A 25,209-nucleotide genomic window follows, 5' to 3' on the forward strand; every position below is an offset into this window, starting at 1 on the left:
GCCTAACAATGCAAAACCTGCTCTCAGTTGACCCGTTAAAAAAGACTTGCTCCGTTGTTGATTTTTTTAAGTCACCATGGACAGAAAACAGATTGAATCTTCCACAACTCCTGGATGAAAACAGGATAATAATCTTGCTAAACTTAGTGGGATATGTAAGGAAAATATTACCGCAGCCACAACAAGGACAACCATCGATAGAATCAGCCTTTCTGCCAACCTGCAAGGGATATAATGTACTTTTGATAAAGTTTTTCTTTTTTGCGTTCTCTCCCACATGGTCTCAGTGCTGCTTGCAAGGTTAATCTAAGGCCATGTAGAGATGCCATATTTTTCACACACAATAAAGTGATCGGATGGGAGTTGGCACATAGCAACAGACTAGGGCTGCCATGGCTTTGCCCCCACCTCCCAAATAGCTCAACAACTTTTGCATCTGGATTTTCACTTTTTGAAATATGGCAACCCACAACAGACACCCTGTTTTGAAAACTTGCTAGGTGCATTAATAAGAAACACTTGTCAGATTTGGACAGCCCATTTTCTTCACAATGGGCTGCGCCAGCCCCTGTTCCACATGATCAATCGTTAATTGCTTTGCACTCTTCGGAAATTCAACTACCGCTCTTTTGTAGTGTGAGAGATGTCGTGTGCTCCCCCCGCCCCCCAAAAAAGAGAGATCTGGCATGCTAAGCTTCTCTATGGCCAAGATGGGACAAAGAAATGCCCTGTTAAAACCCACCATGGGGAAAAGGAATTCAGGTAGCTGAAAGGAAATGGATGACATTTCTGAGCATGATCATTTAAAATGGTGGTTTCCCATGTGACCATAAATTCAGCAAACACACCACTTCCACATTCGTATCACTTGTGAAAGACAGCACCAGTATATAGAATCGGCCGAGTCCGAGTTGTTGTCATGATGGTAATGGTAGCATTTTGCCAACCTTAATTTCCAGAATTCCTGACATGATCAATCCTCACCAAATGGTATCTGCATCTCCCCCTCCCCCCCCGCTTGCAATTATTATGGTCCATAGGAGAGAAGTTTTCCAATGAGAACTGGTGGAAAAGGCATCACATTCACAAATGGTTCACCTGCCGTGAGTCCTGCAAAAGAGGTTGCCTGCTGACAGTGATGCTCAGGTGGCCTCATGATCTAGGCTTGCTTCAGATTTTTACAGCATGGATGATGACATCGTCAGAGGAGCTGGCATGGGCCTGCCATATTTCTGCATTGCAGGGGTTTGAATTATATGATCCACAGGGTCCCTTCCAACTCTACAATTCTACAATTCTATGGTTCTATGTCCTTCACCCATTTATGGAAATAAGGGATGGACCACAGCTCAGTGGCAGAGCACACGTTCTTCCTGCAGAGGTTGAAAATCCTGGCCATTTCCAGTTAAAGGAATTAGGTAGCAGGAGAGATCCTGGAGAGCAGCTGCCGGTCAGAGTTGTCAGTACTGAGTTAGATAGCCCTAGTAATAAGGAAGCATTCTATGTTCCTAAAGGTGTTCCGTGTAAAGGCCTGTTGTGTAGAATGACTTGATTCACATGACTTATTCCCTTAAAAAATGTGGGGAGGGAGTGCATACAGCCGCAATGCACATGAGGTTCTGCAAAAAAAAAGATGCTCGCTCTGCATGTTACATGATGTATGCAGTGCAAGAGCATCTGCCCTCATCACACCAAATGCATTGCCTCACCAGTCCATCCAGCGTCTGAAGCGAGCCTTACTCCTCTGCAAGACGCTAAATGAGTACCGTTCTCTTCCTACCAATGGTCCTGCGAATGTGCCCCACAACATACACAGGTAGTAAAAGGGAGGGAAACATATCAATGGACTTTCCACTGATTTCAAAATGCTTGGCAGATGTGGACAAACTGAGCCTCACGTAGTCTTCCGTGGCAAGGTATAATTAACCCCATTTTACAGATGGGGAAACAGAAGCATGAGGGGCCCTGGATATACCAAGTTGGCTATTTTACCGGTGATGTGAAATTTCAGTGCCACTCAAACAAAGTGCCATTTTTTTTGCTGATCTCCGATGGATTAGGATACATCCTTTGCTGTGTGCCGGGTTTTGTAATATTAGGAGGAGCAGAAAAGTAGGAGGAGCTCTACTTCAGTTTGTCAAGGGTACCAAGCCGTGTCTCACTGGAGTTATCTCTCTCCTAAATATTGTTAATAGATTGTTCGGTCTTCCAAAATATTGCACTGCACTCCTTTTGCACAATATATGCTTGCCCTGGACACTGATCATAAATGATGGAGATTCTGGATGCACTGAAATCACATTTAAACCAATGGAACCTAAGATCACTCTTGTGTGCTCCAATACCATAGAGCGCACTGGGATTCAGAGCTGGCCTGCGCTCCATGGAGGAATATCTGGCTGCTGTATTGTGGTTTTCTCTACAAGGATTGTGAAGGGGAGAAGCATAACTCTGAAACACAGATCATGCTTCTCAGGGCATGTCCATAGGGTGTCCGTCCTAGTGGTGTAGACTCACATTTCCCTTTGGCATGTGACCTGTTCCCTACAGAGCCAGTACTGGCATAAATGCAGCAAACATGTCTGCTATCATAAAGTAATGAAATGTGACAGGGCTGCATTCACATGACAGTTTATCTCATTTTCACGTTTGCCTAACTGTTCATTTCTGCATGATAGGCATCTCTCCGTTTTCACACGTTCAAGGCATGCCCGACTGTGCAGGTGCACATCACCACAAACCTGGAAGTGGCACAAAAAGGAGCAAAAACAACCCTCAAAGAAGATCCAGCAATCCTACGAGCCTTTGCAAGTGCAATTCCATGGCAACAGCCTTTGGAGAGCATACCCTCCCACATTTCTCCAATGAAAATAGGGATGTCCCATTCCCTAATTTATACCCTACACATCTTACTGCCACTCTGGGCAGCTTCCAACATATATAGGTAAAAGGTAAAGGGGCCCCTGACCATTAGGTCCAGTCGTGGCCGACTCTGGGGTTGTGGCACTCATCTCGCTTTATTGGCTGAGGGAGCCGGCGTACAGCTTCTAGGTCATGTGAACCAGAGCAGCGCACGGAAACACCGTTTACCTTCCCACCGGAGTGGTACCTATTTATCTACTTGCACTTTGACGTGCTTTCGAACTGCTAGGTTGGCAGGAGCAGGGACCGAGCAACAGGAGCTCACCCTGTCGCAGGGAATCGAACCGCCGACCTTCTGATCGGCAAGTCCTAGGCTCTGTGGTTTAACCCATAGTGCCACCCACGTCCTCCAACATATATAAAATTATAATGAAACATTGAACATCTTTTTAAAAGCCTTCCCTATACAGGGCTGCCTTCAGACGGCTCAGAGGTTGGATAACTCCATACCGTCCACCATTTCTCCAATGAAAATAGGGACGTGCTATGGAAAAGTGGGGCATTCTGGGATCAAATCAAAAACCAGGATCGCTTCTCTAGATTAGGGACATCATTGGAAAATAGGGACACTTGGAGGGTTTGGGAGAGTTGGGAGTTTGAGCAAAGATGTTTGGAGGGAGTGATTGTGGTGCTTGCAGGCTTTTTCAGTGGTGTCCCAAAGATGTGGGATTTCACTCGGAACGTAAATGGAGAGTTGCCTGAATACTTGAGCTTTCACACAGTGCAAAAGCCACCTCCAGAATTGTAGTGGAACATAATGGGATTGTAGTGAAGCATAGCACAATTTAGCACTCATTTCCATATTATATACGACCTGGGAGCAAATAATATGGAAATTAGCATTAACCTTGCGCTATAATTTCGTAATAGTTCCAGAAGTAGCTTTCACATTGCGTGAAAGCTCAAATACAATGCGGAGCTTAACAGTTAGGGGAAAGTTCTGAAAATGGAATAAAGTAATTTATATGTGACAACGGCAGCCAGAATGTTATATGCACAAAAATGGAAAGGAGAGACATTTCCAACGAAGGAGGAATGACTTTAAAAAGTAATGGACTATATGAGGTAACGGCAAAGCTGACAGCAATATTAAGAGATCAAAACGATGGATTTTTTTAAAAATAGAAGAATGGAGGTCTTTGGGGGATCATTTGAGGGGGGAAAACACTGCAAATGAAATCACAGGCAGGATTTGAGATTGGAGTAGCGGAATAAAAATGATGAAGCAATTGTATTAGAGGGATTTCTGTAGTAGATAAGGGTTTGATATTTAATGCATCGGGGAAAAGGTTTGGATAAATACATTTTGGAGGTGTGGGTGAGAAGTCCATACGTGAACAATGTCAATATTTAATTTGAAGTCAATTTGCAAAAATAAAATTGGAAATTTAATTAAAATATATATTATTATTTTTTAAAAAGAAAATGGAATAAAGTGCCATGTGAATGCAGCCTTGGTCACTTAAAATCCTGTTTAAATTAATGGAATTTAAGGAGTCAGAAACCCACCAAGTTTAGTGAGATGGATGCTCTCAAGGTGATAGGAAGGCTGCCACAACCCAGAGTGCTAGGGCACATGTAATTCTCATTGAAAAGTGTGCCTACACTCTATAATTTCTCATATATAGTATATATACCATTACCAAGTATATATACCATTCTCAAGTATATATACCATTACCAGAAGGGGCATGAAGAATGTTCAGTTATCAAAAAGGGCAGTAAGAGCTGTTCCACAGCGAAACGGACTCCTTCAGAAGTTGCTGGGATCTCCTTCATTTGAGGTTTTTAAACAAAGGTTGGGTAAACATCCGTCAGGTATTCTTTAGCTCTGATTCCTATATTGCACAGGGTTGGACTAAAAGACCCTCAGGGTTCTTTTTTTAAAAAAAGGATATAGCAAAGGAAATTTGGATGAACAGAATGAATTACAGTGATGCCGGCAAACTGGAAAACCGACGTACAGAAAGACAGGATGGGAGGGTGGAATATTCCACAGACATACAGACACACATATATATATTGAAAAGGGCATTGCTCTGTAACCTAGTGTTTGGTTTTGCTCTGCTTACAAAAATGTAGCATGTGCCACTGTTAGGATATCTTTTTGTGCCCAGAGTTGACCCGGCCCTCGGTATACCGAAGAACATCCATTTTTGCTATGGGTTGTTTTTGTTTTGTTTTTGTTATTTAAAATCACAGAAGAAATTATCTGTACCATTTATAGTGTAAAGTCATGCACAACCATTGCTCAAAACTAAACCGCTTAGTTTTGGCAGCATGAAGAAAACCGCATTAAGCCGACCGTATGAAATGGTGCAGGATGACTACCACTAATACCAGCATGCATTGCAGCCATTGGTGAAATTTGTGTGTGTGTGTGTGTGTTGGTTTATGAGCTAGGAAGCTTTGGGTGTGTATAGTGAGATATACAAAGTTTATGTTTACATTACGAGAAGAAGCCAGCCAGTGACTCCAACCCCACCCCAACCCACCCCCACTGGATAAATTTTAAACTGGCTTGCTCGGAGTCCATACTGAATCAGAGAAGCCCTCCCCTGTCGAAGAAAGAGGCATGGAACCACTTGGGGTAAAAGGGTCAGTATCCGTGTCCGTTTCGCCCTCGGCCAAGTAGCGTTTCTCCTTCATCCAGCTTGAGCCCCCGTTTGACCCGAAAAGGAAGTCATCCTTGTCTTGGGAGATGCTGAACCCGCTAGGTGATCGTTCGAGTTCCTCGTGGTTGACAGAGAGGAGGGATAAGGGAGTGTCGCTGTCTCTCGTCAGGCTATGTTTCTGCCTGGAAGAGATTCTGTCTGAGTGGGGGCTCTGGAGGTCTCCTGGTGGGGAACGGTAGGAAACGTGGGGGTCAATGAAGGTGAGTATAGGCAAAACCGTTGGCCTTTCAGCGTACGAAGTTGAGAACGGCATGGCCTGCCACCTACCGGAGTTCTGACCGCCCAACGGCAACGAGAGCGGGCCAACGTCGCAGCCCTGCGTCGAGAAACCAAAAGGGGGGACTTTGTTCACCGGTACATGGTGGAAACTCGGAGGCATTTCATGAATAGAAGGCTCAGAATATTTGTAAATGATGGACTTCAGTTCAGAATATCTGTTATCCTCTGCTGCGGACACAGTTTCTTTTGAAGGGCACACTTGGACTTGGAGATGCTCCATATGCTGCATGTGCATATCGACCAAAAAATCCAATTTCTTCCCCATGTCATGGACCTGAAAGAGAAGAGCCTATCAGACTGGAGGACAATGAGCAATTGGCCATCCAATCACATGCGGCAAGGAACCATTGTTCTCTCTAGCTCATCATGGTCTCCACCAAGGACCATGGAAACCTGTGACCCTGCAGATTTTGTTGGAACTCCAATTCCCATCAGCCTCAGTCAGCATGCCCAACAGTCAGGGGTGATGGGAGTTGTAGTCCAGCAACTTCTAGACCAGGGGTGGGGAACCATTGGCCACCCAGATCTTGCTCAACTACAACTCTCATCAGTGCCAGCAAGCATGGCCAATGACCAGAGATGATAGGAGTTGTAATTCCCCACACTTGATCTACAGGGCCAGACTAGCCATAGTCTACACTGACTTGAAGCCACTCTCTATAGTTTTGAACAGGAAGATTTCACAGAATAAGCTACAACATGTACTCCACCACAGAAAATAAGCCCTTTCCCCCAGAGTTTTCATGTTAGGCTGTGATGGAGAGAGGAGCTTTCACCTACGTTTCTACATCTTCTCTTGGAGCAAGTTTGTACCAAGAGCTTGTTTACATGTCCCCTTATCAATAGCTCACTTTAGCCATTTGGAATCTGTAAGCATGTTCAATCAGGAGGGTGGTATTTCATGTATGGCAGAGGGAAGCAATTTTTGCTTTCGAGTGCTGGACCAACAGTGCATCTGGAAAGCAGCGCGTCACTGGGGCCAGATGCAAACTCAACACGAACTTCAAGGAAGTCTGGAGTCTCCACCTAAGCCTTTCCACATCTTCTGCAGCCAACTGTAGCAAAAAAGATGGTCACCAGTACAAAATATATATACAAAATCTCATCATTATAGCCATGTCACACATATATATATTGCTATAGGCATGTTAAATGTTATAAGTGCATGTTATAGGGAAGACTTGGGAAGAGCTGAGAATTCCTTACCTGTCTTTCAACTCTGACAAATTTGCCCATCATACTTTGGTCTTCAGGATCTACTGTCGATGCTTTGGCTACATACGGATCATTCCTAAAAGCAAAGAAGGCTCTAGTTTAGGCAAAACGTTTGCTGTTGTTTTCACTCATATTTCCACTTCTTCTGGGCCCAAGGAATTAAGTGCCTCCCACACTACCTCACCAGTCTTATGTGGCATGGTGGAAGGCCATTGGATGAAGGAGAAGTGGCCTTCTCCAGGCCAGGGGATTGGCCCTTTAAGCACCTGAGGTTCTCCAACAAAGGAGGCAGAACATAGGAGAGAAGGACTGGAGTCAAAAGGCTCCAAGACCTCATCAGAGCATGCTGCTCAGCAGGAGCTGTCCGTGCTGCTATGACAACTGATCTGCTTGACAGTGCATTCTGTAGGTGCTTCCTTGGCCACAGAGCAAGAGCAGCACAGAAACCTGAATGAGTTGCATGTGGTTTTGGGACTGAGCGGTGCTGAGGCTGCTGAGATGTTGTGTGCATCCCTCATGCCCAACTAATGCTTACCATGTCCTCCTTTGAAGAAGCACAGAATGGCCAACTCAATGATTCCCAAATAGTGTGGCAGGAGGCACTATGAGAGAATGATGAAGGTGCTACAAGATGTTATATAATGAAGTGCTCCTGTGAACCAAAAGGCCCATCCACAAATGAGGCTGATCAATGCACCTCTGTACGACTTACTGTTCTAGCTTTGCCTATCCCCTTTCAATCAGCCTCTGTTAATACTTCATAAGTCTGTTGTGTCTTTCTAAGGATGTGCAAACATTCTTTCACTTCCGTCTTCCAGAGGAGGTGGGGGTTCCGGCTTCACGCTCCCAGCCCCCGTGTGATTGAAGGAATCCCCAGCCACATCACCCCCTGGCCAGCCAATCGGCTGGCTCTGGGGGCATGGCCTGACCTATTTAACGGGGGCGCGGCTGGGGATCTCCCTCTTTTGCCACCTCCAGCTCCAGAAATGGTCAGGTTTTGCAAGGGTTCACTTAAGAGTTTTGGTGGTTGTGGTTTTTGCAAAATCTACAGCAGGGATGGGCAACACTGGCTCTCTAGGTGTTGTTGGACAGTCATCTATTCTCAACAAGCTGTGCACAGAGAAATTTCACCTTGGAGACTGCTGCGAAGGGTAAGGGAAGGCTCCTCCTTTCTGGGATTTCTTATGCTTGGGAGTGGACGGAGGTCCAGGTGCAAAAATCATATCTATTCTGAAAGAAGACAATAAGAGGACGTAATGAAACAGGTGTGATTCGTTAATTGTTGGCCCGCGGCCCCAGTTACATTCAAGAATCAAAAGGTGTGCTATAAATCTTCCAAATACATCAATAGCTTTAGCTCCCATTTGGTTATGGGTTTGGTTTTTTTTGAGGGGGATGTGGCGATCACACAGGGTCCCCAGAGGTTTAACGGTCTATTGATCCCTATACCACCACTGTGCTTGCTTCCCCGCTGCCACCAACCAGTTACTCTCTGGTAAAACACTGTGTCCAGACAGTTGTTAAAAGTGAACAAAAAAAAACCAACAAGTTTATTTTACAGACATTAACAAGCTTATGGTTTCTCCGATAATATTCCTGTCAGTATCTCAACTTTAGTTTCTTTATTGCATGGTGACATGATGTATGTGGGAATTTATGTGCATATACCTCTGCCTTCCTCCCTTGCCAGACAGAGGACGGGTGAGTTTAAGCACCTTCCAAAATGTGGGCAGGGTTTTCTGTACAAAGTGGTAACTTCTGAATATCTCCTACAGCCGTCACTAGTGCATGTGTTGGCAACCCCAAAGAGTCTTCTAATCCATACTGTGAAATTCTGGGCCAGTCCTTGCCAGCTGAACATCTTTACACCTTTAGCACACTGCTGGCAGCAGAGCCACTTACCTCGCTTGAAGGTATTTGATCCTGGTAAGCATGTCAAGGTGTCCTGCTGAATATTGCTCTATCACATCCTTTACATCATAAGGCCTCAAGGTCTCCTTGAATCGCTTCTTATAGAGGCGGAACTGTAGTATTCTGGTACAAGGAGAGAATGTTTATCACTGGGGTTTCCCTTGGCTAATTCCCACCATTCTCATAGAGGAAGGGATTGCATATGTATCTGTGTTTAAATATCAGCCTTGCTTATTAGCCTGCTGCGCTAACCATAGTTCAGCCTTTGCCACACTGGCTCACCTCCAGTGCCCATCAGCCCCACTCAACATGACCAATTGGCATACATAGCAGGAGGTATAGCTAATAACAGCTGCTCTAACTAGCTACAGGGTTGCTCTAACTAGCTACAGTTGGAAATAAAACTGTCAATATCATAATGCCGTTATTAAAAAATAGTGCTGTTATTCTAAACAAAAAACTAAGGTGAAGCAGCACTTCCCAAAACAACTTGCAAGCCGAAACACAGCCACTCACTGAGATTTGCACTTCTCTGAATTTTGCAATGCTTTTCGCCAGCTCTAAATGCACCTTGAGATTGGGAAAACGAGAAAAACTAAGTTTTCCCCTAGTTGCAGTCATATCAAAGGTCGGGTCTACAGGGGCCAATATTTTAAACTGAGGCAAAAAGAGGACAACAAGCACAGACTTTACCTGACAGCTCGGATGACCACTTTCAGCGTGGGGATCATGTCTTCAATGAGGAGTTCATTGCTGTACCCTCTGTCTTCTGCCAGAGGATCCCCAGTTCCAGCATCTAAAAGGTGAGTGAAGAATCCACATGAAGGAAGGGCAGATGCAGAAGAGTTCAGAGCAAAGTGGAGCTGCTCCTACAGTACCAGCTAAATTCTCGTATTATTGGGTTGTATCCATTGAAAATGTCCCAGTAGCACAAGACTTCTGCATGCACAATGGAAAATTCCATTATTCTCTCCCCATGCTCCCCTATCCAAAAAATATGCTTTGGAGAACTGGTGGAACCCCCAGACCAGACCAGATCTGGGGTGCCCACAGGAGGAGAGGAAGATGATATTCCTTTGTACAAGTGGAAGTCTTTGTGCAAACCCATAGTTACCACCCATCAAAACCGTGGCTCCCAAATCTTCTACAGGCCAACAATGTAGAAGTCAGAAACTAGTTCTCTTGAAATTAACAGTTCACCATGCATTCTTCTTTAGCTAAAACAAAACAAAACAAAACAAAACCCAACTCTTTTGACACTTGTTAATTAGCTGTGTTGCCTGAATAAAACCATGCTTAAAGTATTTGTTGTTGTTGTTGTTGTTGTTGTTGTTGTTTATTGGATTTATATACTGCCCTGTACCCAGGGGGCTTAGGGCGGTTCACATAATAAAATCAAGATATAAAACCACAAAATACCTAATGAAAATAAAAACAACAACCTGATAGCCCTGAGGACACAACCTAATGTGTGGTTGAGAAGGATTTCTGACACACATTAGCATTCTTCATATTACTTGGCAGTATTTACATGAATTAACCTGGGAGCAAAAGAAAGCACCTCAAGGGCCAAACCATATGTGTACCAAATTCACGAGGTAGAATCGATGTTGGCCACTACTACTCCAAAATACGGAGGGGGGGGGGGAGAGGGTTGATCTGAATGTGCACATTACTTCTCATTTCTTTTTCTCTGTCTTCAGGGCAAATATTGAACAGTGTCGTGTACGCCTTTCCTGACACTCTTGAAAATGTGTGTGTGATTTGAGCTATGGATTCCCTGAAAAATGTGAAAGTTCATAAATGAACACACCACCTTTTACTGCAATGTCTTAAGAGTCAAGGAAAGCCATTTCCGCCTTGGAGGAGAGGGGGTTGCGGGCTAACTCCTCCCACACACGCGGGGGGGCTGGCCTTTGCCCCCGCGTGAGCAGGGAATCCCCGGGCGTGTCACTGAGCCGGCCCGCCAATAAGCGGGCCGGGGAGGTGGGGCGTGGCCTACTTAAGGCCAGGCACGCCCGGAGACCGCCCTCTTTCCACCTGGGCAGCTGAGAGGTTTTTTTCCCATCCCACCCACCCTTAGGCTTAGCTAGCTATGACCTTGCTATGGACTTCGGTTGGTCGCCGCAAGGGGCCTGGTAGGAATTTTTCCAACTTGGCGCACTTCGAGCCTTTTGTTTTTTTCACCTCGTAGCAAACGTCACAACTTCTGTGGTATTGGCGGTTAGGCATTGGCAGGGGGAATTGTTATGCAAATGAAAGGGGGGAGGAAGCGCCATCACCTTCCCCCTATGAAAGGGGTAGTCCGGTAGAGGACTCCGGGGGGCGTTGCCTTATCCAAAACCTAGGGAGGTAAGGGCCTCCGGCACGCCCCCGAGCGGTGACACCCGTGGGATCCTAGTTGGCATACTTCAACAGGACCCCCACGGTTTGTGGACAACCCTTCCTGGTCTCCATGCCGGGTAGTCGATAGGAGCCAATGCCTAAAGCCAATACCTTTAAATTCTGTAATCAATAAAGTTGTGGCCTTTTTATGCCCATTAACCTAAAATATTGTGTCCCGTGTCTTCATTTCACATGGGGGAGAAGACTCGCCACGCAAGGTACTGTTTTGTGAGGTGTGTTTTCTCATAGTTCACACACACACACCGCCGCTTTAAAATAGTTGTGTGGGTCGAACTAGTTTTTAAAACCTGAAATGCAGAATCGCGTCCCGAATGTGTGCACCAAATTTCATTCCAAGATCTAAATATTCAACAAAGTGATAATAAGTAAACAAACGGGGATCGTGATCGAACTTTGTTCGGACAACAAGAAGTAAGATTTTGCTGTTTTGAAAATGTCCTCCTAATTTAAAATTCAGAAGGGTGTGTGTGTGTGTGTGAGAGAGAGAGAGAGAGAGAGAGAGAGAGAGACTCAACCGAAAATTCAGAGCTTTGCCAGATTATACATTTGTGCAACATTCAACTTCAACTCCAGCCAAAGGGACTCAGAAAATGGAGAGAGTGATCGGTGAAATAGCCCAGGAAAATTAAAACAGAAATCAATGTGAACCTTTTACCTTCGGAGCTTTGCCAGAATGCATAAGCTTTCATTCGGAATGCAGTGCGAAAACGCTCCCTATTATTCAAGGCAACAGTCTTAGGTTCTTTAGAAGGACTTTCTTCAATTGCATCTACATTCAGAGGGGTAAATAGCTTTCCTTTAGTATTGGTACCACGAACCCGATCCAAGAGACCCAGCTTTTGGCTAAAAAAATAAGGAAAAGGGATCATTTTCCCCCTCACTCTCACACAGACCTACATTTCAAGGTGCTCCTAATGCATTATATCCCAAGCAAACATATGCATGAAGGATACTAGTAAGGACCACATGGAAGCTGACTGTACCAACCCACAGATCAATGTTTTCATAGGTCTTCAAATAAAATGCCATCAATGGACCACCCAACATCACACTCACCCTACTGAAGAATTAATCACACATATTTATTGGCTGAACTTGCACCGCTAGTATTTTCTTTGAACAAATGAATCGTGGTGTGTTTCAGCAAGGATTCCTGCATACAATGACACTCGATTTGCTAAGCAGTCCCACTAGGTTACCCCACCAGGGTTAAATGAATCCACCGGTTGGATCTGCCATACATAATGTGATTTCAGTCCACCAACATTAACAAATTCAGTCACTCAGCACCCCCATGTGGCAGTGGGAAGGCATTTCTGAAGAATGCTGCGGGAAGGACAAAATTCCACTTTGTCAATCAAAATGCATGAGCAGTGAGGATGCTGTCGAATGGTGAGCCAACTGTAATTTGCAGTGGAATGTGTAACTTCTGGACAAAGCAGCAATTGTTCTCAAAACTCGGGGATTCTGGGATGGAACTGAAAACTGCATGAGCTGAAGCTGACTTAGCTGACTAGTGCAAAAGCCTGGGAGTCCCCTTTGGATGCAGAAGAGAGGGAAGAGGGGTGGTTTTCTTTGATGGGTTGGCAGCTTGAAGCTTCTGGATTGACTGGGAGGCCTGGTATAAATACTAGGAGCCTGGCCAACAGAGCAAAATATTCTGTCCATTCTGGAAGGTACTTGAGACATCCCCAGTAATGGACAACATAGGCTGGAAAATGGCCGTCTCAGTTGTAGATAAGGCCAGCCCTGCCGTTAGGTCAAGTGAGGAGACAGCCTGAGATGGCAAGTGTTGTGAAGCAGCAGTAGCCCTTGGCTGTCTCTCCCATTCCCCTCTGTGGGGGGACAGAGTTGTGTCCTACAAGCAGTGGCGGAGGAAGCTGCTCGGGCACCTGAGGCAGCACGCCCAGGGTCAGAGTGAGCTGGACATAGGGGAGAGGGCGGGGCACACTGTGGGACCTCCAGAGTCTGCCTGCCTCCTCCCACTCAGCTGCCCTACAGCTGGGGGGGAGACAGTGGGTGGACCATTTGGGCAGTGTGGAACCTGTGCATGCCCAAGCCACCACATCTCTCCCAGGAGAGACACGTGGCTCAGGTGTGCTGTAGGTCCTGTGGTGAGTGTCGCACAACATTTTGTCACCTCCATCAGTGGTGACGCCTGAGGTGGCCGGCACCCACCACACACCCTTTCTCTGCCCCTGCCTACAAGGCCCCCTAAACCGGCCTGCTGACTCTGTAGATGACATTCCTCCATCACCAGTACAGTGGTACCTCAGGTTAAGAAGTTAATTCGTTCTGGAGGTCCGTTCTTAACCTGAAACTGTTCTTAACTGAGGTACCACTTTAGCTAATGGAGCCTCCCGCTGCTGCCGCTGCACAATTTCTGTTCTCATCCTGAAGCAAAGTTCTTAACCCAAGGTACTATTTCTGGGTTAGCGGAGTCTGTAACCTGAAGTGTCTGTAACCTGAGGCACCACTGTATTCAATGAAGCAGGTCACACCCACATTTAAAGCATTCCTATACCACTTTGTCATGGCTTCCCCCAAAGAATCCTGGGAACTGTAGCTTACCCCTCAATGGAGCTGCAATTCCCAGCACCTTTGGCAGGCTAGTTCCCAGGGTTCTTTGGGGTGAAGCATGACTAAGTGGTATACGACTGCCTCAGGTGCATGGCAAGATTTTGACCCCAGTCCAGTCATTTTGGGGCAGCGAAAGGTCTTGGGCTGGTCCTGGGTCTAGATTTGTGTATGTGGTTGGATCTGAGGGGCTTCAATAAGTCCAAATGTGCCATATTAGGTCTCTGCACACATGCGGCCAATGCTTCCAGTGTGTGTCATTCTCCACAATTGTTTGCAGTGGGGTGTGTTGCAAACGGGTACCGAGCATTTGAGTGGCATAAGGTACATTTCAAGACGGTGCTTGCCTTTCCCACATACCCACTGCAAGATCTGGTAACAATCTGCATGGGATTATAGAAGGCAACTTGGGAGGTTTACTGAAATTGGTTCAGTGGGATGGTTCAGCTCCAGCAGACCCTGTGGTTCCACCATAAACACACAAGCTATGATTCAGAGCATTCATCCTGTTTTAGGCTTATTGGACGTCAAGCCAATAATTTTGGCTCTTGGGGATTATGTGGTCCTCTCTCGCGATCACTGTGCAAATGGATGATGTACATGGAGTCCAAATCGGTCCGTCACATTACGGACTCTAATTCCACCATGTTTTACTGCAAACAAGGTTTTTACAATTGGGCAAATGTGTGATGACACAGGAATCAATCATGGGTCTTAGACATGTTCAAGGCAACTCAGTTCACCGCGGACCAGGTAGGAATTGGAAAAAAGGAATATGTGCAACAGTCTGCCCCCAAAAGGTAGAAAACATAATGCACTAACAAAATAGGGTTTTGAACAATATAGTTGCGCCATCATGTCAGGAAGCCAATGGAAGAAAATCAGCAATATATGAATGGTGCAGAGCAAATGCAGAGAAGAGACATCGATTCACACAACTCCATTCAAATAAACTGTGTGGATGTGCCAGTTCTGAGGTGTTTCAGTCCTAGATGCCCCAGATCCTAAATAGACAGATAATCAATTGTAGGCACGCATAAAGCATGGTCTGCATTAACAATTTCAGATATTTCAATAATAATGACAACAATACTTGGCAATGATATTGCATTTGGAATATCCCCAGTGCTGGCACCAGGCTGTTTTGTGGCCCAGGCAAAGCTATTTTGCATCCTAGGTAAGTTTAAATACTTGCACCTCCCCCCAAATTATACACTAAATTCAATTTTCAAAAACAGATGTCTTGTAGAAATGATAAAATTCTTCAAAATATAAAAGAAAAGTAAAATATTATCAGGAATGTATATTTTTTAAAAGAAACTGTATAAAACTGTGCCCCTCAAAGGTCTGGACTGCACCCCTCTGAGGTCTGTGCTGTGCCCTAGACGGCTGCCTAGTTGCCATCAAAACCCAACCCCCAGGTCATTTCCAGTAAACTATAGAGCAATCCTATAAAATGGCACAATATCATTATCCCTAATAATGCTAGTATTATCCCCGGAGAGCAGAGTGTGCACAAAAATGATGCAGGGCAGGGGACAGTGAAATGAAGAGCACAGTGTCATCAGGCCATGGGCATGTTTTGCCACACAATACTAAAGATGAGCTCAATTTTTTAGCATTGACCCTGTGCTCACCGCATTGCCTGTACTGCTCTTAGCCATTATATGAGATCAGGAGTAGCCATCATGGTGGCCGCAGAAGTTGTTGGACTCCAACTCCCATCAGCCCTGGCCAACATGGCCAATGGTCAGGGATGATGGGAGCTGTAGTCCTGCGGCATCGAGAGGGCAACACATTGACTACCCCTCCACTAGATCATCTCTTATACAGCAGCCAGAATCAGATGTAATGGCAAACACTCATTTATGATGACATGAATGACCATGTCATGTACAGTAACACCCTTGTCCTTAGTGCACAGGAGGGAACTGGGTTTCCACTTTCATTTTTGAACTTTCTACAGTTCCCTGTTACACATGTACACAGGGAACTGTGGGTTGTTTTAACTGTGGCCACTTAACTATGTTCTGACCTCAACCCACATTGGGCTGGGTGTTCCTCCAGCCATATAAGCTTATATCCATGCCACACTTTCATGTAAACCACCCTTGAACTTCAACACAGCTTGAACAGCAAATGTAAAAATACTTAGCTGTAGAAGTATGGATGAAGGGTTAAATCTGAATGAGATAGAGACTCTATGGATAAGATGAAAAGACAATACTAGACCAGGACCTCCAGGCCAACTCAAAGAGGAAGAGAATAGAGCCAGAGTCGGGGGGTCTTATTCTGAGAAGAACTGGCCTAAACAGAATTAGTTATCTTATGTAGGAACAACCAGTCAATGCATGTTAATAGATATTCAGGCTTGATAAACTGTGAACAGATTAACCCAGAGAAAATGAAAACAGTTGTAAATACAGGGATAATCTTAGTCATTTGATTGTCCTTTTTACCCATTGTTGTCTTTTTAATTGTATATATTGTTTGTTTTATGTTGCTATGGCTGTTGGCTAATGCGAATAAAGTTTATCTATCTATCTATACAGGGACCAGGTGAAAATAGAACAAGTAGAATGATGTCCAAATGAAGCAGAACAAGTTATCAAACGATAGTTTGATATCCTCATTTGTTTCAAAATACGTTTGTTTCAATTAAAACATACCACAGTTTCCAGAGTTTGGACATAACAAGGAACTGTGGCAGATTCAAAGTGAAAGCAGAATCTCATGTGCACAAAGGAGGGTTAGCCGAAGGGTTGTGCAGATTTCCTCTCATAATGACAAGCCATGATCCAGCCTTTACTTAATACAGTTCTTTAGAATAAACATTGCCAGGTCTTCAACGGAAGCTTCTCCACAAAGCATTTGAATATTATTGAATATCTGAAAGTTAATGGGAAGGATAGTGGAGGTCAAACTTTTGCCTCCTGTGTAAGCAGAACGGAACTTGAATAAGCCTTTGGAACCACTCATGCAACAGCTGAATGCAATTCCTTCTCAGCATGCAAACCAGACACTCCCCTATTCATTGTCTGATTCTGCAGTTCATAACCAAATAATTAAATAACAAATGGCAGAGCAAAGCATGCCTCTTCCTCCATTTATCAGCCTTTTCTTTTTTTTTTGCAGGAGGAGGGGGGAAAGACCAATAAAAACTGAACAAAAATATAGCAGTTATATTCTTAGATTTTGCAGCCTTAACACTGGAAACACAAGACAACCATGCTTGCTCTGATTTTTACTACATTAGAAAGATTTATGTATCAACAGGGCTGAACACAGCTCCACCAAGCTGCGTATTGTTTGGTAGTAATATCAAAAACACGTAAGACGGACTTACACAATGTTCTGGAAGCCCAGGACAACCTCTAAGGTAAGTGTGGGGAACTTGTGGACCCCTGACGCTTTTTAACCCCAGCTCCCACCAACCTCAGATGGCGTGGCCAATGGTGAAGCATGATGGGAGTTGTAGTCCAACAACGTCTGCATCCCTGACTCCAAAGAAACCATGCCTCAAAGTAACACAACTCAACGTCTGAAGGTCTGTTTGCCTGCTCTCTCTGAGCTGCTTTGCTGGAAAGGGTGGAAGAGGTGACGATGGAAAACTGAGAGGCAGAAGACAATGGACTAAATTTGGCAGATCTGTAAACACTACCCAGGAAAGAAATCAAGGAGAAGCCCATTCCACCTAAAATTTGCAAATTGGGTTGGCACCCACAAGGCTTTCTCATGGTGTAGAATGAAACGCCTATGTTACATCAGCTTCTGGTGGACTCCAAAAATTACCTCCAGTGTATTAAGACTTGTATCCAAAGGGAGAAAAGGGAATCCAGGGAGGCTAAGAAAAGAGATGGAGGCAGCAGAGGGAACTAAGGAAAGGGTAAGTAAAGGAACCTAAGAAGCTGAGGTAGCATCAGTCCCTCTAGCTCTATTATCTGCATCAAGGACGGAGAACCTATGGCCTTCACAATGCTATGGGGAGACAATTCTCATCACTCAAGACCCTTAGGCCATTCTGGTTGGGGCTGATGTGCGTTGAAGTCCTAGTAACATAACCTAAGGTTTAGTAGTGTTGGGCATGTGTGTTGAAGTCCAGCAACGTCTGTATTTTAATATATTGTTGGAAGCTGCCCAGAGTGGGTGGGGTATAAATAATAATTATTATTATTATTATTATTATTATTATTATTATTATTATTATTATTATTAATGAGCAGGAGACAGGGAAAAGAGTATACATCGACACTTGTACATTTCAATATCTGCTAAACTAGACTCTAATCTTCCTCAAGTGAGTAAGAGGAAGGATAATTCCTCAATGGCAGTTGATGTTACCCTGTTCTACAACAGAATCCAGTTTTCTTCCAGCTTTGCTCAACCTGAAGTCCCACCATTATTCTGAAGGTAAGGAAAGGGACCGTTGTCCTGCAGCTCATACTGCAATCTGGGTTGGGCGGGAGAGAGAGATGAAACCGGCCAGTTCACCACCTCCTTCTCTGCGCTAGAAGTTGCAGGCTGGAGGAGAAGGAGACGAGGGGATTCCTTCTCTCCCAGAGAATCGAATGCCTTCAAGAGCAACACAGGAAGGGAAATCTCTTACTTGTGAGCTGCCCTAGCAGTAGGGAGTGAGGCCAGATTGCCTGTGTGTTTTGTGCTATACCTTGCGTCTCCTGGGGGGTGCAATAATCTGGGGGGGTGGGAGCACCTTCTGGGCTTCACATCACCCCTTCCCCATTTAATGAATTAATTAATTAATATTCCACCTTTCCTTCGAGAAGCTCAAGGTGGTGTAGATAGTTCTCCTTTCCCCCATTTATCCTCAAAACAACCCTTTAAGATGGGTTAGCCTAAGAGTGAGTGACTGGCTTCATGGATGAGTGGGGATTTGAACCCTGTTCTCCCATGGTTCGGATGCATGGCTCATAGCTACCAGGAGCTGTGTGTCCGGTATTGTTGGCCCAATTTTATGGAACTCCCTTCCACCTGGGATTGGACAAGTTCCCTCCCTGTTGAACTTCTGGCATCTACTGATTTTTTTATTATTATTATTCCAGCAAACACTTTTAATTGAAGTCTGGTTTTTCAGTTCTAACTTTTCCTCTTCTGTATTGCATTTCTTGCACACTGGTTAGAGACGGCTGTAGTTCAGCGGTGTGCACAAATGGTTTTTTTAAAAAAGAAGCAAAGAAAGATACAGTGGTACCTCAGGTTAAGTACTTAATTCGTTCCGGAGGTCCGTTCTTAACTTGAAACTGTTCTTAACCTGAAGCACCACTTTAGCTAATGGGGCCTCCTGCTGCCATTGTGTCGGCGGAGCACGATTTCTGTTCTCATCCTGAAGCAAAGTTCTTAACCTGAAGCACTATTTCTGGGTTAGCGGAGTCTGTAACCTGAAGCGTATATAACCCGAGGTACCACTGTACTGTGACAAAGGTAACACTCCATTGCTCCGCCCACTTTCTGCCCATGGCCCCGCCCACCACAGCATGTGGCCCTCAGGCGGTTGTCCAAAATGAAATGTGGCCCCCAAGCTGTAAAAAAAAAAAAAGCTTCCTCATCTCTGCTTTATAGTACATATTAGACATTTATGCTGAAAATGAAATTTGCATGTTACATGCTAGATAACTCCCTTGGACTTCCATCCCTTCTCCACTTTTGGGTTTGATAAACTACTGTAGTAAAAATGGCTATTCAAAAATTAAAATAAAGGAGGAGATAGATATCGCAGGCAAGAACGGCATGCAGTATATAAAAAAGATTTGGTTGCTATTCAGATGCATGTACCTAAGTTTTCTGGTGACGCTTGATCCAAAGAAAGCCTCCCTACTAAACATGACATTACTGCAAAGTGAAAAAGATGTCATTGTGAGTGGTTAATGTTCACTTATGAGAATCTACGTGGAATTAATTAAATGAGTATGGAAACAGGATTACTGGAGCGTCTGGTCCTTCAGCCCTGACCCAGTTTCTCTTCTCAGGAAGGAAGGCTAAAAATAATCACATTTTTACACTTACACCGTTGCTTGCTATATTGCTATCCTCCTTTCGCAACCCACACCTCATTGAACAAAGGAACACAGATTACATACACAAAATATTGGGAAGAGATGCAACGTTAAGAATAACAGGCGTTGTGACATTGGGTTGCGTTCAGCAGAGGCCTCCCATCACCTCAAAGACTTCTGTTTGCATGAAGAGCCTCCCCTACGTCTCCTTTCCCCATGTGCCCCAGCTCTGTCCTGGGGGTCAACACAACCCTCTGGAGCAGATTTTGGGGAGCAAGGGGAGAGCAGGCTGAAGGGAGGGTTCACTGCCCAAGTAGAAGAGTTTTTGTCACGCTGTGCTTTTGGAGCAACTAGATACCTCCTGAGATATTTGAAATAACAAGCCATAGCAATGGTTCTGAACCATGATCTCTCTTGTTCATCATCAGCACGGAAACATCATAACAGAGCAAAGAAAGACAGGGTGAGCCTGCCCAATAGCCCTGAGCTGGATCATACCAATCCTTCTGGAATATGATCTCATAGAATCATAGAATTGTAGTGTTGGAAGAGACCATGAAATTCATCCACTCCAACCCCTTGCAATGAAGGAATATGCAACTGTCCCATATGGCGATGATTGCTCACATGTGGACAGCTCCATTGGTTAGAGCATGGTGCTGATAACGCCAAGGTTGCAGGATCAATCCCCATACCGACTCCCTTTGAACTCTACAATTCTATGATTTGAGATACCTTCCCAGCTGAGAACTGGCTATGTGACCGCGCCAAGATGTATCCCCATCACAGATCATCATGTTCTCATTCAAAACACTTTCTCATGCCATGACATAGCTGGTTGCTGCTTGGAGACTTGGGTTGGACCCAAGGAATTTCTTGCTCCTGTGGAAAGAATCTTTCTACAACAGATGGACTCTTTCTATTGCTGCAAGGACACCTTTGGACCTAACCACATGCTGTTGATGCAGTAAATGGCTTGTTCGGCTTGTTTTCTAAGCGTAAGAATCTATTATTTAACATTCTGCCAATACATCTTACATAAACTAAAGCAGATCATTGCAAACTGTCTCAGGTCCCATTTAAAAACAGGTTCATGTCAGACACCAAAAAACGAATGAGAAACAGCACACTAGGGGCTGGTTTTTGTACCCAATATGGGAATGGATGAATATGCAGTCATGGTGCCATAACATTTAGGGCTGCTTACCATATAGGTCACCCTCACCTTGACCAGAAATGTGCACAGGGGACATGACCATTCCACATCCCATAAGGGCTACTCCATTTGATAAGCACTCTCATGCATTACAGCTGCTATGCTGTATCATGATCTAAGAATCAGTCCTTGATGCTGCTTATGGAAGTGGCCATAGAGTTAAATACATCTGGAAAGAAATTCAGTAGGTCTAGCCCTGAGGTGCTAGCTTTCTATGTCTGGGGAGAATTTAAATGAGCAATTCCACCTAGAATCTGAAATGGTATTGCCCAGGAAGGTTGGAAGACAAATGTGGTACTATTGACATTGATACAAAGAAGTGGGAGATGTAACAGAATATTGCAGTATGGAGTGGGTCTGTTCAGGGTTCTCCATTCTATCCCCCGCTCTGAAGTGGTTTCCTATTACTTCACCCCAACAATACACTTCGCCACTTCGCTTGCTCCATCCTGACTGGGCAGCTTTTCGGAGGGTCCTCACCTCACTATCCTGCTGAGGCTTCTCACACACACTCCTCAATATTCATATCTGCTTTACTTAAGATTCCTCTAAGCCTTCGTTCTCATGCACGAATGTTGCAGTTTTTCCAGCACTCGGAGAACTGAGGTTGCAATTGGCGGCTTTGATTTGTTCTCTTTTGCTTATTAATTTCCCCCACTATGAACATGACAAACAACGATAAATCAATTACGCTGTTGTTCTTTTTGAGAATTATTAGTACGCGCCAATTCATTAAAGCCTGCGCATGTAGCAAATTAAGACCATTCTGCTATCAGATCAAAGGTACTGATGTCCCTTTTGCTTAAAATAATTACTGCAGCAACAGGTCAAATGCTAATCCGTGATTATGCTACCCAGACAGTCCGTTTTTTGTCATCTGGACAAACAAACAGACTTAGACTACTCAAACCTACTTAGCCCATTACAAACCAGTTAAAAGTCATAATAGCGGGGCTGGATTTGCGTTCCTCCATCTGAACATACAACAAATGAATGCACGACCATAGGAAGCTGAAGATATTGATTACATACCTGGTCCCATCCACTGGCTCTTTCCTTTTGGAGAATTGAAAGCAATGGGAGAAAAGCAAGGAGAAAGGAGGTAGCTGTTAAATTTAGCAGGAAATGCCAAGCATTAGCTTCAAGCCATGCAAAGGCATTTCTAAGTGCTTTTGGTCCTGCCACCTGACGCATAAGAATCCTACATGTGCTTCTCAGGGGACATATTGGTAAGTGATAATGTTTATTTATCACGGGGATGTGGAACCTCATTCCTCTCCTGGTGATGTTGGACTCCAACTCCCATCAGCCCAAGCCAACATGGCCGATGACCAGGGATTATGGGAGTTGTAATTCAACCAAAGTCGGAGGTTTCCTCACACGTGCCCACACGCCACATATTTCTCCACCCTCCTTCCAGGCGAACACAGTCACTTCCAGTCATGATCACAGTTCAAGAAAGCATTGCAGTCAGGCAAAAGCAGTCTGCGAGGGTGTGGTCTGGGAAGGGGCATGACCTGGGAAGATTCCCAAGGGCCAGATAGGCCTGGAAGGGCCAGGAGGTTCCCCGCCCCTGGTATGCATACATTACAGGATACACAATCTTCTCTGCCTGCTCTCAACAAAGCTGCCCCTTTCGTAACACTCTGGTCTCCTGTTCCATTACCACGAAACAGGCCGTGCTGATTGATCTGGGAGGATGTCTCAAAGCACAAGACTTGCCTGAAATATGGGAATGACACAATTGATTCATAAAACCTCCAAGTGGCAACGAGGTCCAGCCTATTGGGATTAGTAGCATAGTACCTCCAGGCAGCCTAAAGGGACACAAGAGGAGCAATATGGTTAGGAGAAGAAGGGGAACGACTGGGGTGCATGTTGTGCCTATGAGCAAATGCAACTGGTGAATGAATGCTTTTGCGCCCAGGAGCCAGACGATGAGACAAGATGTAAGAGGTGGTTTGCCCTGACCCCTCCCCAGCCAAGCAGTCCAAGGTTTTAGGGCTGTTTGTGGTTAATAAATAATAATAATAATAATAATAATAATAATAATAATAATAATAATAATAATACATTTTATTTATACCCCACCCTCCCCAGCCAGAGCCAGGCTCAGGGCGGCAAACACCAATAAAATCACAGTAAAAACATAATGGGGGGGGGGACAATTTAAAATTCATGTTAAAATGCAATTTAAAATGCAGCCTCATTTTAAAAGTAGCCAATAAATCCAGTCCATAAGGGGAGGGAAATATAATAGTCAGACTGAGTTCAAACCAAAGGCCGGGCGGAACAGCTCTGTCTTGCAGGCCCTGCGGAAAGATGTCAAGTCCCGCAGGGCCCTAGTCTCTTGTGACAGAGTGTTCCACCAAGTCGAGGCCAGTACTGAAAAGGCCCTGGCCCTAGTTGAGACAAATCTAACCACCTTGCGACCTGGGACCTCCAAAATGTTGTCATTTCTGGGCCTTAAATTCCTCCGTGGGGCATACCAGGAGATGCGGTCCCGTAGGTATGTGGGTCCTAGGCCACACATAGGACAGAGGCACAGGGATCTGTCCAATTCTGTATATCACAACGTACTATCATTCCATGACCTCCTGGTAAGAACACAGGAATATAGGGAGCTCTCCCTTGACCCATTTAGCTCACACTGGTTGGCAGAGGCTCTCTAGGGTTTCAGGCAGGGTGCATGCCACTGAACCCGAGAACTTGTGCATGCTAAGAAGATGCTCTACCACTGCAATCCTGCCCTTTCCACACAAAAAAGCCCAACCCATGACCACTAGGTTCCAAGAGGGGCACTGGTGAGCTTTGTCCCTGCCCCCTCCACCCCAAAAAATGCAATAGAAGGAAGGCAACTCCTACCCCGCTTTTGCCCTCCAAATACCCCCTTCCCCAAATTTCCCCAAAAAGTTCTCATTGGAGAACTTTCAGTCCAGCCAGTGATCCTTTCTTCTAGTTAAAGCTGGAAGGGTTTCGTAAAGGCCAACCCCTCCTCTGTGGCTTCTCTGCCACGAGACCTGGAAGAGGGCAGTTTTCAAAGAGCTGCAAACTGTGTGTGTTTCAAAGCAGGCATGATGAATCCCAACCTGTATGAGTTCTGCTGCAGGCTTTCTTCTTTTCTCAAAATGTTTCTGGCGGTGTTGCTCCTGCACTTTCAGAGCGAGTCCTGAACCCAAAATGCCCTGAAAGCAAAGTTGGGCAAATCATCATCATCATCGTCATCATCCTGTTGAAAATGGAAATGTCAGACCGAGGGCAAAACGGGAGACAGCTTCTCCCTGGGGTTTGAAAATGGTGGGGAAGTTGGAACCAAGACTGTCCTGGGCAGTGAGAGGTGATGGAGTTAAGGGCAGCGTCTCAAAGCTTAAGCCTTTGTTATGATGATGATGATGATAACAACAACAATAATAATAATAACTTATTTATACCCCACCCTCCCCAGCCAAGGCCGGGCTCAGGGCGGCTAACAAGCAATAATAAAAATAAGTTGAATGAATACAACTTAAAAACAACATTAAAATACAACATTAAAATATTGAAACATTAAAATATTAAAATGTAGCCTCATCGCAGGAGGAGAAAGGAAAAGAAAAAAGAAAGAGGGGGAGGGAATCAAATTGACTCCAAGCCAAAGGCCAGGCAGAACAACTCTGTCTTACAGGCCCTGTGGAAAGGAATCAGATCCTGCAGGGCCCTATTCTCATGAGACAGAGCGTTCCACCAGGCCGGAGCCAGTGTTGAAAAGGCCCTGGCTCTGGTTAAGGCTAATCTGACTTCCTTAGGGCCCGGGACCACTAGGGTGTTGCTATTTATGGACCTGCCCCCTCCACCCCCAAAAATGCAAAAGACCTGTTGAGGTGCTACTCCCTAGTGGTGGCTGGTGTGGGGGGCGGAAGGCAGAGGAGCCCCCATTGGTGGAACTAGAGCCTCTTCTGAGGAAGGGAGAGGATGAGGTGGATATCTGCATTGGGTGGGTTTTTTGTGGGATGGGGGC

General features: G+C 45.0%; 1 protein-coding gene across 1 annotated transcript in view; it reads right to left on the bottom strand.

Moving 5' to 3' along the window:
* Positions 1-4,741: 4,741 nt before the first annotated feature.
* KCNQ3 (potassium voltage-gated channel subfamily Q member 3) overlaps positions 4,742-25,209 on the bottom strand; it is a 161,400-nt gene continuing 140,932 nt past the window's right edge. The window contains exons 7-15 of the mRNA XM_082236029.1: positions 24,302-24,397; positions 22,926-23,029; positions 19,776-19,832; positions 12,064-12,251; positions 9,696-9,798; positions 8,994-9,125; positions 8,223-8,321; positions 7,083-7,167; positions 4,742-6,150 (exon numbers count right to left, since the gene is read on the bottom strand). Coding sequence (XP_082092155.1) covers positions 5,434-6,150; positions 7,083-7,167; positions 8,223-8,321; positions 8,994-9,125; positions 9,696-9,798; positions 12,064-12,251; positions 19,776-19,832; positions 22,926-23,029; positions 24,302-24,397 — 1,581 coding nt within the window. The 3' untranslated portion in view covers positions 4,742-5,433. The remainder of the gene's footprint in view (positions 6,151-7,082; positions 7,168-8,222; positions 8,322-8,993; positions 9,126-9,695; positions 9,799-12,063; positions 12,252-19,775; positions 19,833-22,925; positions 23,030-24,301; positions 24,398-25,209) is intronic.

This window comes from Podarcis vaucheri, assembly GCF_965113315.1.
Source record: "Podarcis vaucheri genome assembly, chromosome: 8".
Lineage (NCBI taxonomy): Eukaryota > Metazoa > Chordata > Lepidosauria > Squamata > Lacertidae > Podarcis > Podarcis vaucheri.